Source organism: Prunus dulcis, chromosome 7 (assembly GCF_902201215.1).
Source record: "Prunus dulcis chromosome 7, ALMONDv2, whole genome shotgun sequence".
NCBI classification, from domain to species: Eukaryota; Viridiplantae; Streptophyta; class Magnoliopsida; order Rosales; family Rosaceae; genus Prunus; species Prunus dulcis.
This window is the reverse complement of record NC_047656.1, coordinates 13,223,527-13,237,117: the sequence shown is the minus strand read 5'-3', so window position 1 is coordinate 13,237,117 and position 13,591 is coordinate 13,223,527. Positions and strand designations below refer to the sequence as shown.

Genomic DNA, 13,591 nt, shown 5'->3' with positions numbered 1-13,591 from the left:
CAATTTATATGTGCTTTTGGTTAGATTAATTGGTATTGACTTTTGTTAGATTAAATATGTAATCGACATGGATTTTGTTCATATTTGATATGAATTTTAGTAAACTAATTGTGTCGATGATAAGGGTTTTGTTCATATTAATTGATATCCATATAGACTATAATCAATTAGTTGTAGATGTAAAACTCTTATTGTTTTAATTATGAATGACATTAGTATTGGTTAAATTCTAAGGGCATTTGGTTGTATATATATATATTTTTAATTTTTAGCCTTATTTTTTTTTAACACACTACACGTATGTTAGGACTTGAACCCATGGCCTTGCTTGAGTCCTTTGTAAACTTTTAACCTTTTAAAATTTGCACCTCCCCTGAAAAATTCCTGCATCCGCCACTGGTTGTGATGATTTGTGGCAGCCCCCCTCCCCACTCACCTCTCGCTTAGAGGGAGTGTTTTTTTGTTTTTGTTTTTATTTTTATTTAAACAATAAAACAATTATTAGTTTTAAACAGTTTTTCTTATAGAAACAGATGATATGTCATGTTTTAGACAATTAGATAACTAGGATGACTTAGATGTTGCGAAATGCAGATAAATGCATAACATGTAAATGTAAAGGCTCAAGATCCCTTTAAGAATGCTACCATAGTTTTGTCAAGAAATAATAATTTTAAAAAATATATATATGTATATATAGTCCTATTTTAGGTCATTATTTAAGAATTATTCCTTAACGTTTTTTTTTAATTTTTTAATTTTTAGGTCATCATTTATAAATTATTATTTATAAAAATCGACAAAATTAAAACTCGCATAGACATGGCCTCGTTTGTTGTTTTGTCATGTAATTCTTAAACATAACAAAAAAATTATAGACTGTTCTAATTATTGATTAACATCGTGAAAGAATTAGATCCGAATTTTTTATATAAGAGATTTTAGAAGAGATGAAATTCAAACACAAAACCTCAAGTATAGTGATAACTATTATTAACCATTTGATCTACAAGCTTCTTGTACGTCCAAACTTTTCTTAAAATGCGAACATACACTCGGAGCACACCTTCCCCAAGTAAATCAGAAGCAAAGCAACAGAGTACTGTGGTCTAGAAAGCAAAACACATTTTGGGTCCAGGAGTAGGATATTTCGTCGGCAGTAGGCACAATTGGCCTTTGCTTTATGCAAACATATGATGCAAATTGCAATGCCTGAGAATGACCTTGGTTGGACAACGACTCGTCGGCTTTCTAGCATGCTTCACGCCTAGACTTACGTCAAAATATTCTCAACATTTGGGTCCACCCAATCTTCAATTTCTTCTCCACCAAGCAAGCAAGTGTCTTTAAACGACAAGGTTTTCAAAAAGGAGAGTCTATTTTTATCCTCCTTTCTTTTTTGGGTGTTTAGGCCATAATGCCGAGAATGACAAGTCAAGACCTTCAAAAACTCCATGCCCCACGATATTGATAGCCATAGAGGAGTTGGGTTTGGACCTTTGCCTTTTAGTTAAAGCTTCTTGAACCGTTCATCAACTAGTTAGAAAATTGAATGCCCAACCTAGTAAATGTTGTGACATATTAAGTAGAATATTTCTAGTCGGGTCTAGCCCAGACTCCCAGTAAAAAAATGTCTTGATTTGCAAACCAGCTTGTACTAAAAAAAAGGTAGAATATTTTCATGTTATTGCTTTTTTAAATTTTAATTTATTAAAATTAACTTCTTTTTTTATCTCTTTTTTTTTTCTTTTTTCTTTTTTGGTCAAGGAAAAATTAACTTCTTCAATTCTTCGATATTGAACCAACTCCAAAACCTAGGCATTACACCTCAGCATACCCATTAGGTTAGACTGGAAAAAGCCCAACTTGTAAAAGTTACCCCCAATTCCCAAAATGGCCCGAACATATGCGTATCAAGAATCATGATGGCCCTTTTGGTGTAGAATCGTGGGAATTCACAATTGTTTTATATTTGCCTCACCTCAACCATCGATAAAGAGAATACAATGATAATGACCCAAACTGTGTAATGCAAGTTTTTCTTTTGCATGTATTCCGCTATTTGTAACGTGTTTACTGATTGCATGTTGAATATCTCTCTTTTTATATAAATAGGTGGGGACATCAATATTAAAGAGGTGGTCGGTCAAATACAAATAATTTAGAAGAAAACATTAAGTCGTAGTTAAGTTGAGGCATTAACACGTATGACACGATTTTCAACTTAAATCTATTATTTACTCACCAAACCAAACCCATGGACGGAAAGAAATCACACAAATTCCACACTAACATGAATATTCCTGCCTATTGTACTTGATAGTCGGAGGAGTCTTGGGACTTCATGGCTTGTGGGTCCTTTTTAGGTCATTACCCCACACCCCCACCCCCACCCCCCCCTAGATATCGTGTTAAAAGTTACCATCGAATGTCAAATCATCAATGGCACCAAAATCAAGTATAATCAACTTGACTAATGCACCGTGTTGAAGTTCCTAGTGACAAGTTCACCAAAAGCAATACAAAAGAATTCTCCTAATGAAACCACTAGTTTGATTGTATATAAAACGTATATTATTTTTCTCTAATTAAAATTATATTAGAAATGGAAATATCTTATTAAAAAAAACGCATATGGTTAAAAACGCACGCGTGATATATGCAAATTTACAAACTAAGAAAACAATTAAAATCTTTTTATATATGATTATATAAATAAATTATCTTATTATATTAAGTTATATAGTAAGTTATTATTTTTAAATGAAGAATGCTAACAACTTTCTATCTAACATTCTCTTTTGAATGTTCTTCCTTTTATTCTTAACAAGCGTCTTAACATTCTCTTTTGAATGTTCATCCTTTTACTCTTAACAAGCGTCTTAACATTCTCTTTTAAATGTTCTTTTTTTTACTCTTGACAAGCGTCACTTCTCGCTTACTTAAACCAATATTTTAATTACACAAAAGAACATTAATTGTATTTCCGTATTTGCCCTTTTTTATTGTTTAAAATAATAAATAATTAAAAAAGGGTTCTTCAATCATCCGATCCCCAACCCAACTCACCCTCTCCCCACCTCCTCCTCCTTCTCCTCCTCCGGGAAAACCCAACAGTCAACACCACAACGATCACACCCACAATTCATCTCTTCTTCTCCCACCTGCGCAGCCACCCCCACCTCCCACCCCAGCCACTAATTTCATTTTCCCACCCCAACCCCGACTCCTCCCCGCTGGTGAAAACCCAACAGCCACATCCATTTTTCACCCCCACCCATGTTTGATATTTTTTATTTATTTTACAATACCGCCTTCTTCACACGTCTCTGCACAAAAATATGAATATGATGATTTTGTCATCTTTTTATTTTATTTTATTGCAAAAAACAAAATTTCAGGGAGGATGGTGGGCTAGAACCGATACATAGACATTTGGGACGGGAGAGTCTGACGTTAGCTTGTTTTTAGTGTAAGAAAAGTGACACATGATTTGAGAAAATTTAAAAAAAAATATTAAAGAGAAAGTTGCTGACATTCTTCTTTTTAAATAAAGTAGTATATAAGAGTGCTCAAATGCTACTCGATTAATTATATGTACTTTTGATATATTTTTTTAATACTTAAGTTGGTGGTGAATGGGTGATTGTATATTAAAGGCGCCTCCATGTACACCTACAGTTTTGAAAACAAAACCTGTGGGTTTAACATTCCAAAGCAGGCAGAGGCAAAACCATGGGCAGTTTTCTGCTGTCTTCTGCACAAACAAAACCTGCCAAACTAAAACCGGTAGCTCCGCTCTCTGTATATAGCATATACCGCTTCTCTTTTGAATCTCTGTCACACAATACAATCCACCAACAAAAACAAAGCTCTCTCTTGCTTTTCACATCTTTCCTCTATGTATATGTCGTGCTTCTGCTACACATTTCTGCAAAAGCTGAAAAAGGATTCTTAATTGGAGCTGCCTCAGGATATGGTGATGTAAACAAGTCGGTTGCAATCTCTGAGTATCTGGTACTTTTGGGCAGTTTTTTTTACTGGGTTTTGGTCCAAATTTCATTTCAATTATTGGGTACTTCTTTTTGCTACTGGGTTTTGTTCAGTGTATGTGTTTCTTTTTATAGACAATTGAAAGCCAGTGGTAGTATTTTGGGGGGATTAGATTATGACATTTGCTTCAATTGGGGTTTTGAGTTTTGCCTCAAAGTGTGTTTCTTTTGTATAATTAGTAAGAATTGGATCAGTAGGGACCGGTTTTTTTGAGCTTTGAATGGAATCCAATGGGTTGTTTTCTGGAATCTTAGGCCTAGAAATGCCTTTGCATCAAACACAAAACCCCCAAAATCCTCAAAACCCTCACCATATGCACCAACCCCAAATGGTTGCTTATGCCCACCATGACCCTGATCATCACCAACACCCTCACCAATCTGTCAAACAAGGGTACCCATTTGCCACCAAGTCCAAACAAATAGCTCTAAGTGACGATGATGAGCCTGGGTTTGGTGCTGATGACAACAGCAATGGGGATAACAAGAGGAAAATATCACCATGGCAGAGAATGAAGTGGACTGATACCATGGTCAGGCTTCTAATTATGGCTGTTTTTTACATTGGTGATGAGGGTGGGTCTGAAGGCACTGATCCCACAGGAAAGAAGAAGTCTGTCGGAGGATTGCTGCAGAAAAAAGGGAAATGGAAATCGGTGTCTCGGGCTATGATGGAGAAGGGTTTCTATGTCTCTCCTCAGCAATGTGAGGACAAGTTCAATGACTTGAACAAGAGGTACAAGAGGGTGAATGATATACTTGGCAAGGGGACGGCTTGCCGGGTTGTGGAGAATCAGGGCTTGTTGGAAAAAATGGATTTGTCACCGAAGATGAAGGAAGAAGTTCGTAAATTGCTGAATTCCAAGCACCTATTTTTCAGAGAAATGTGTGCATATCATAATAGTTGTGGTCATGGCACCGTTGGTGGGGTGTCTAATGGTGCACATAACTCCCCACCAGAGGGTGCCACAGAACTATCTGAGATTCCAGCGCATCAGCAGCAGCCCCAGCAACAGAGGTGCTTTCATTCATCAGAAAATGCTCATGTTGTTGCCAATTCAGGCAGGTCAGAGACTGAGGCATCTAAAATGGTGAAAGGGGGAAGTGGAGGTGAGGACGAAGATGAAGACTATGAAGACGATGATTCGGAAGACGAAGATGAAGAGGAAGAAGAGGTGGTTGAAGTTGGCCCGGGCTCTAGAGGTCTAATGGGGCATGGACATCATGAAGACGACGATGACAATGACGACAGAGCTTCACTTAAAAGGCCAAGAAAGGAAGGCTGCTTTTCGGGGCCCTCATCCTCCCAGTTAACTCATCAATTGGGCTGTGAAGTGAGGGGTGTGCTGCAAGATGTGTCAAAGAGCCCTTGGGAGAAGAAGCAGTGGTTGAAGACAAGGCTAATACAATTGGAGGAGCAGCAAGTGAACTACCAATACCAAGCTTTTGAGCTTGAAAAGCAAAGGCTCAAGTGGATCAAGTTTAGTGGCAAGAAGGAAAGAGATATGGAGAGAGCTAAGCTTGAGAATGAGAGAAGGCGGCTGGAGAATGAGAGAATGCTGTTGCTGGTGCGCAAGAAGGAGCTTGAGTTGCTTGAGCTTCATCACCAGCAGCAGCAGCAACAACAAAATTCTTCAAACAAGAGAAGTGACCCATCCTCCCTCACTGGATAGATTGTATATTATATATATAGGTTTAGATAAGAGAGATGAGAGTGTTTCTCATTTTTGTTCTTCAGTTTTCTTATGTAATTTAGTGGCCAAAATTAATACAAAAAGTTGATATTATTAGATGGTTATATTGTTATCGCAAGATGGTATTGTCATGTCATCTTACACCTACTTATTAGATTTGTTGAATTGAACGACCCAATAATTTGAAGCATGTTTTCCGATGAGCCATCTCAATTTGCAATGAGAAATATGGATTTGTTGAATTGGTGATTGATTGTTTCTCACTTTTTGTTTTTGTTTTCTCCCTTGTGTTGCTTGAGAGTGTGTCTAAGATTATTTTCTTCTTACATAAGATGGCACATTTTCAATTTAGAGGTGCAAGGATTTGCTAAGCGAGGCTGGACAAAGAACACAAAGCTTATAAATTATATTCTCACCCAAAAACAAAAAAAATATATAAATTATAGGGTTTTTAACTATAGACGTCCTTGAACTTTTCCTTGAGTTGCAAGTGGGTACATGGACTTTTTTTGAGGCAATTACATCCTTTAACTCGACAAGTAGTTCCAATTGGATTTTGCCATCCAACTTTGTCAATTTGTCTGTCAAAATGAGGGGTAAAAGCGTCCTTTCGAATTCCAAGAGTCTCCCCCGCTTGATAATCCCTCAATAAGAGAAATCCCCAAAATGAAGAAACCGTAAGGGTGCTGAGTATCCCAAATCGCACCCTAAGGTAAAATGTCGGAGAATTCAATAGATTCAAATTGCAGCTTTGTTACTGCAAATGTGGGTCGGAAATCAAATACTGGACTTCATGGACAGATTTGAATCTATCAAAATGGGCATAATGTTATGTATCCTCTTTAAAATCTTTTGATGGCACGGGCATAGTGTAGAAATGAACAAGAAATGGGCAAAAATTGGTAGTGTGGGCAAGATATAAGAAGGAATTGCTAATATGGAACACACAGATGGAAAAAAAACCACGGTCAAACTCAACAGATTTTGTTACGATAGGAAACTGCTTCTCGAGTTAAAAGATGGAATTGCCTCAAAAAAAATTTCACAGACCCAATTACAACTCGGGGCAAAATTCAAGGACGTCTACATTTAAAAACCCTAAATTATAACATGGGCAAGATCTCAATAAAATGTTGAATATGAGATCCAGAATTGGTGCTATAAACGACGAAAATAATCGCAAACTAATATCAAAAAAAGCATTCTTTATTGGAGACTTGAATGATTTTGATATGTAAAGACAAAATGAGAGGTCATGTACACCCTGACTTGAATTGTGATAAACGATTACAATTGCCCCGGTGTATAATCCTTTATAGAAGTCAAATCAACAAGCAAGTCACCAACACCTGGGGTATATAAACCTCACAGGTGACACGAACTGGTCCATTTCCCGGAAAAGACAAAAAGGGAAATTATACCTCAGACAGAATGAGGGTAAGAAGAAACTCTAATCTTCGAGCTCTATAATCTTGACAACAGAGGCATCACCAACTTTCTGGCAAACAACTACTCGGTCGTGCGACTTTACCACTCCGGAAGCTTTTCCGTGATCAAGGGCAACCTTCAGAACTGACTCGTTTGTTGCACTGGTAGACTCAGCCTGCAAAGTCATAGGACAACAAATTTAAGTGAAACAAAATCGACGTAAGTTTTAAGTACACATGAAGATACACCCACAGGGTGAGAAAAGAGTCATCTCTATAAACAAACATTCTTCATTCTGACAAAGATAGGGGTCACTACACGTTGCACCTATAGTCATACTCGTTGAAAGTACAGAAAAGTCAAGATTATAGTCTCCAGCCAACAACCACGGTAATGTATGATCCACAGAAAAGAACCCTAACCTCTGTTTTATGTAGTGGTCAAGCCGGATGAATATGAATACAGAAAAGAAAAAAGAAAACCTAACCGGCTTTGCCTTTGTATAATCAAAGGTGATCGAAATAATGGTAAAATCTAAGACTATAGATAACACTAGCTAGCAGAAACCACAGACAATTTACATTAAGTGTCAACCATTTAGAGGAAAAAAGCCACTTACAGGATGTCGAGGATCAGCAAGCATAGGGTAAAGACCCCTGACTAAAAGCGATTGCCTTGCCTGCAAATTAATATGTTTTTAAAACAAAAAGTTAGCAACAAAGGTTACATATTAAAATGATAAGAGAACAAAAAACAGACGAACAATTAAAAGCAATATGCATATTTTGAAAAGCAAACTTCTAGAAATAAGTCTTAATTCTACAGCAAAGTCACATTTGAGACATATCAATTATTGGGCGTTGAGCATACTTCGCATTAGAGCTTAAATATGATGATACACACTCTGAATTTTAACAAGGCATGTCAGAAATATATTTTTCAAACCCATGCCGAAGTAAATAGTTATAATTCATAACAAGATAATGAAAGTATATACAATGTCATCATTCAACCAGTAATCATCTTCTTTTTATTTTTATTAGCAGATGCAAAACATCAAGACATTTCAATCTCCCAATACTAAATAACAGACGATCTTTTATCCTGTCAAAATTTGCACATCTAAATGCACTTACAAATAGATGTAGGAAAGAAAAACCCATAAATAAACATGCATTGTGATGGACTTCACAGCAGTAAATGAGCTAGAGGTTAGTCAGAGTCAAGAGCACACCTCAAAGGCTCCAGTAAAGCTCCATTTAAGTTGATTAGTCTTGAGCCGAGGAACGACGACTGAAAGAACGGGCATCGTGGGCCGATACTTAGCAATCAATCTGCACAATAGCAAATGGATTAGAAGACTTAGGGGCGGTCGCCAATAAAAAAGCAGCATAAATTGATTGTCTTATTACTGCCAAAAAAGCCCAGCTTGATTGACCATAAAAGCAATGGAGGACAAATAGACAATTTGCATTTTACAGGATAAAAAATACATCTGCATACCTTGCAGCCCTTCCAGAAGAAGTGAAGCAAATAATAACAGATGCCTTCACCTTAATGGCTGCCCGTACCTAGACAATGAACACAGTGGCCATTCAAGATCCAAACCAACTCATGCAAACATTTCAACCAGAATGCTAACTACAATTGGAAGAAAACAATGTAAAATCATCAGAAGATACTATATATGATAAAAGTCATACCGCTGAGGATGCAATAGATTCCAAGTGTGTCATTGGCTCTCCAACATATTTGACAGTCTTTTTGAAATATAAGTCTTGGTTGAAAACCTTCTCTGCCTGCATGGATTAAAATTGGGAAAAACTCATCAAAGGTCATATATGAAATTAGAGCATTCAGGATAAAGACAGCTTAGTGATGGGTCGAGTACAGTTAATTATCCTTAACTTTAAAATTATATGCATTGACATAAAAAGCTACTAAATCCAAGTAGACACAATAAACAAGGAATGGATAAAACTATAAGAAAAAGTTTACCTCGGCACAAATTCTACCAACAGTAGAGATAGTATCAACAGGGTACAAACCACGAAGAGTCTCGGCACCAAGAAGAATTGCATCACTTCCTGCACCCACGAGACAGTTAAGTTAGGAAGCACAGATTAAAAATAAAAATAAAAATAGGAATCATGGAAACAAGGACTTAAAAAAATACAAGAGAATATCTTCAATACATGCAACCAGATAATATAGAAACCCCTTTAATGGGCCTCAACCAATAGTCTCTAAAGCACACATTGAGTCAAATAGGGACGCACCATCCAATACAGCATTTGCAACATCAGTTGCTTCTGCACGGGTTGGCCTCAAGTTGTCAGTCATACTATCCACAACACGAGTTACCACGGCAGGCTTTCCAGCCATGTTACATTTGTAAAGGGCAGCCTTTTGAAATAAAAAGACCTGTAAAGGACAAACAAGTTTGATCACTTATTTGAAGACAAATAAATAACATGACATCCCTACTTGCAAGTTAAGGAAACTGACCTTTTCTGGTGGGAGATCAATGCCCAAATTCCCACGGGAGAGGATAATACCATCAGCTTCTTGTAGAATCTCATCAAAATGGGTTAATCCCTAATGCAAAAACATAAAAACTCAGGACTTTCTTTGGAAATTTTAGATTCTAAACTGAAAATAGATGAATATCACACCTCCATATTTTCAATCTTAGCAAAAATCTGTGTCTGACTGAGGTCACCCAACTTATTAAGGAACTCGCGGGCCTGCATTACAGCATTAAGAAGCCTGTTACTCAAGTTATTCACACAACCAACTTCAGAAAATGAAGAAATAATATAAGTATTCATAGTGTGAGAATTGAGACAAAAACATGGAACTTAGAATAACACTTACTTGGCGAACATCTTCTGCATGCCGGGTGTATGACAGTGAGAGAAAGTCAATTTTGTTTTGAAGTCCCCAACTGCTTATAACCTAAATTAAGCATTAAATCCAGGCACTCAATAAGGAAGTCAAGGCAGCAAACCAAACACAACTAATACAGACTTCAGTCGTTCTACATTAACCACTTAAAATTTCAAAAGTTGAAAGGACTTACTTCCTTATCTTGAGCAGAGAGAGTAGGCAGGTCAATATGAATTTGAGAGGCATGCAAAGTGAACAATGAACCAGCCAATGTTGCAGAGTTCTTTACTGAACAAACAACATCTTCTCCTTTCACTTCAGAAACCTGATCAACTCAAAATAAAACTTATCAGTTATGCATGACCTCTCAATTTTCCTAAATGATTATGTAAAGTTTTATTTATAGACTACACAACGAAGAAAACAGTTGGACCCTGCAACAAAATTGTGATATACCCTAGCTAAGGAACATATCAAATTGTGTACGTATTCAAGTCCTTACAAGTTAAAGTGTAGGTTTATTTCAGGAAGACAGGAATTTTCAGTTTCAGATAGGTGGGGTGATTTTGTGGGTGCAATCAAAAGACTTTCTTAAATGAGTATAGTCTCTAAATATTTTTATTTTACCTCCAACCACACAGAAGTAGTTTCACTTCCAGTGAACAGGTACTGGCCGACAAAAATGGTATCTCCCTTCTTCACTGCCTGCAAAAAGCATTTAAGATTGATTGGTGATTTCTCATGGATAATTGATTTCAGCAAGGACTGCTATTTGAAAAATAAAAAAACTTGCAGTATTTAACTGAATTATGAGGTAAAAAGACAGTACCAAGTATCTTATGGGAAGATAATTTTGAGGCCACATTTAGAGATAATACACATCAACATAAAAACTTAATTGGACACGTTGCAGCTTCACATCTCAACTGTTACCATGACTACAAGTAGGTCAGTAGTTACGTTTCCATTTATGAACCTGTAATTCAAACTGCGATGCTGCCATTCAGATTACTCATTGTCATTAGGACATCTATAATTCCAAGCAGCGCACAGCAGAATAGAGGTTTGTTGGAAAGTACATCGAATGGGAAACGGAAGTGGGAAAAGTTCTGTAAACCATGGGACTTCAATCGACCCAAAATCTAGGCTTCATTCATCAACAATTCAAGTCATTTTTTAATACAACCTAACTTATTATTTGTTAAATGCAATGTCTACAGCCATGAATGTCTTCATAGAATTGAGCATCATAAATATTAAGAGACCAAAACTAAAATTGCCTAGTTTTTCAAACGGTCCATCAAGTTAATTACATACTCAACCAAACTATGGACATTATGATAAAATGATAGGTCTTGGCAAACCTTTGACAATCCATCAAAATTGATGGGCAACAGCTCTGAGGATGGTTCCTGTCCGCGATCTGGTGTCAGAACAACGAGGCCATCTCCCAGGAGTGAAATAGGATTCCCGGTTTTGTTAGCAACCTGCAACTCAGGACCCACAGTGTCCAACATAACCTGAAATAAGAAAAAGAAAAAAGCCACATATTAGCATACAGTCACTTCCTCATTATTCGTTCATTAAACTCACTTGGAAGGTGAAAATCACACTAATTAAAACACGCAGTTCATACATTGTTTCGTTAGCAATTCATGACTCATTTTTCCATTTCTTTCCAAAATGCTGACCAGGCAACACTCGAAACACTCACATAATCCCAAAAAGAAAAAAAAAAAAAAAAAAAAAAAGTTTAACCCAATATCTAGTTTCAGTTCAAAACAAAGATAAGTAGACAAAAATGCAAGTCTTCCTTCACGGATTTCATTTACCAAACTCTTTTAACAATGGAAAAACAAACAAATAAACAAAAAGAAAGGCATGCATGACAAACAAACAGAGGGCAAGAAACAAAAAGAACTCCGCAACTCAAATCCCTTAAAGAAAAACATACAGCGCAAAGCTTCTTAGTACTCTTCACAGCCGCCTTCAGATTCTCCAGCGTCTCCTGGTGATATTCCGTGTTTCCCCATGAAAAGTCGAATCGGGCCACTGCCAACCAACCCCATTCCAATCCATCAAAAACCAAATACAGAACTTAAATTAGTTTCCATTTACAGTGAAGGAAATCGCATACCAGACATTCCAGCATTGAGGCAAGAAGCGATAACCTCCACGGATCGAGATTTGGGCCCGAGCGTACCCACAATCTTCGTCATTGCGGGGAAAAAACTCTGCAAAGTCACCAAATAATCAAATCAAATGACATGAAATCGAAATAAACCACAGATCCACGCTTAAACCGATTAGGGATTGAGTTACTCACAGCCTTGGATGGCTCGAGAATCGAAGCCATCCGAATGGGCTCTTCTAGAAGAAGGTGATTCGAATGCATCTTCGCTTTCTTGTTGCTGCTACTACTGCCGAAGCCTTACAGAGACAAAAGACTGCTTGGGAACAAAGCTTTGCGTGGAGAAGAAGAAGGAGCGAAACGAAAGGAAACGAAAAGGGGAGGCGTCGAAACTTGACTCTTTGGAATATCAGAATATGCTGGTGGGAACAATTCTGCTTTTTTTTTCTTTCCTTCCGTTTCCGAAAAGCACTTTTTATTGCGACGCCAACGATTTACGAATTCCTGTGTGTGTGTGTGTTTCTCTCACCACCACCAGAAGACCCTTTCGCACTTCACTTTCGTCCTTTGTCAATTTAAAGAAACAAACGCAATAATAATTTTTTATTTCTTTCAACTTTTTAAAATATTTTTTATACACGCGGCGGGGTGTGATTGGCCCAGGTTGCTGAAGCACGAAGTGCGTTAAGCAGCTGGTTTTGATTTCGTGGGCGAGGGGAAAGCGTATAGCGCACGCGGATTCTCAACGCGTGGCGAGGCTTGCTCGTGGTTTTTATCTCAGGTGGAAGCGAAAAATAAAGCACGTGTTTCGTGAAGTGGTTTGGTTAAGAAGTGGCTGCTGCCTACTTCTTTTTTAATGAGATTTTCAGCTTCCTGCTTCCTGCTTCCGCCCAACGAAACAACAAACCGTAAAACAGCTTAACTTAAAAGCCCGTTGGTCCGCACGTGCTTAGCGGTCAAATTCTAGGGGCTGTCGTTTTATGTTGCGAAAAGTTGTTTTTAATTATTGTTAATGCGACCCTTGGCGCAACTTTTTTGTTTTTGCCAGCAGTTGCGGGTTAACGAATTGAGTTGGGCCGGACCGACCTGTCATGTACCCGGCCCACTATCTATGAATCATCGGGAGACGTTATAATTAGGTGAATTTTGGTGAGGGTGTGCAAGATCCAATCTACTTTGTCTAAATCGATCGATTCAATCTACTTTGTCTAAATCGATCGATCCAACCTAATTTGTCTAAATCGATCAATCCAATCCAATTATAATCAGTTTCGATGATTTGGCGGATTGGATTGGATCCCTAATTTCCAAAACTGACATGATTGGATCAGATGATAGATTTGCTTGTAAGGATCCAATCCAATATAGTTAGTTTCATGCCTATTTTGCTCATTAGG

At 37.4% G+C, this 13,591-nt stretch overlaps 2 protein-coding genes across 2 annotated transcripts; one reads left to right on the top strand and one right to left on the bottom strand.

Annotated features, from left to right (window-relative positions):
• The first annotated feature begins 3,653 nt into the window (after positions 1 to 3,653).
• LOC117635100 lies at positions 3,654 to 5,850 on the top strand. The gene has a single exon (XM_034369441.1). It carries the CDS (start codon positions 4,274 to 4,276, stop codon positions 5,723 to 5,725), a length of 1,452 nt encoding a protein of 483 aa, XP_034225332.1. The 5' UTR covers positions 3,654 to 4,273; the 3' UTR covers positions 5,726 to 5,850.
• A 1,084-nt stretch (positions 5,851 to 6,934) lies between these two features.
• Positions 6,935 to 12,754, bottom strand: LOC117633882 (pyruvate kinase 1, cytosolic). The gene is made up of 16 exons (XM_034367713.1): positions 12,390 to 12,754; positions 12,201 to 12,297; positions 12,018 to 12,115; positions 11,428 to 11,583; positions 10,691 to 10,768; positions 10,257 to 10,388; positions 10,052 to 10,132; positions 9,850 to 9,921; positions 9,683 to 9,772; positions 9,454 to 9,598; positions 9,173 to 9,261; positions 8,878 to 8,973; positions 8,678 to 8,745; positions 8,409 to 8,508; positions 7,794 to 7,853; positions 6,935 to 7,349 (listed from the first exon to the last, which is right to left on the bottom strand). Exons 1-16 carry the CDS (start codon positions 12,456 to 12,458, stop codon positions 7,197 to 7,199), a joined length of 1,584 nt encoding a protein of 527 aa, XP_034223604.1. The 5' UTR covers positions 12,459 to 12,754; the 3' UTR covers positions 6,935 to 7,196.
• Between the last annotated feature and the right edge of the window lie 837 nt (positions 12,755 to 13,591).

Excerpts from the sequence above, each read along its gene's own strand:
- LOC117635100 (XM_034369441.1), top strand. The coding sequence starts at position 4,274 with ATGGAATCCAATGGGTTGTTTTCTGGAATCTTAGGCCTAGAAATGCCT.
- LOC117633882 (XM_034367713.1), bottom strand. The coding sequence starts at position 12,458 with ATGCATTCGAATCACCTTCTTCTAGAAGAGCCCATTCGGATGGCTTCG. Across the intron at positions 12,116-12,200 it reads CCTCAATGCTGGAATGTCTG|TGGCCCGATTCGACTTTTCA; the intron begins GTATGCGATTTC and ends GTTGGTTGGCAG. Across the intron at positions 8,974-9,172 it reads TTGGTAGAATTTGTGCCGAG|GCAGAGAAGGTTTTCAACCA; the intron begins GTAAACTTTTTC and ends TAATCCATGCAG.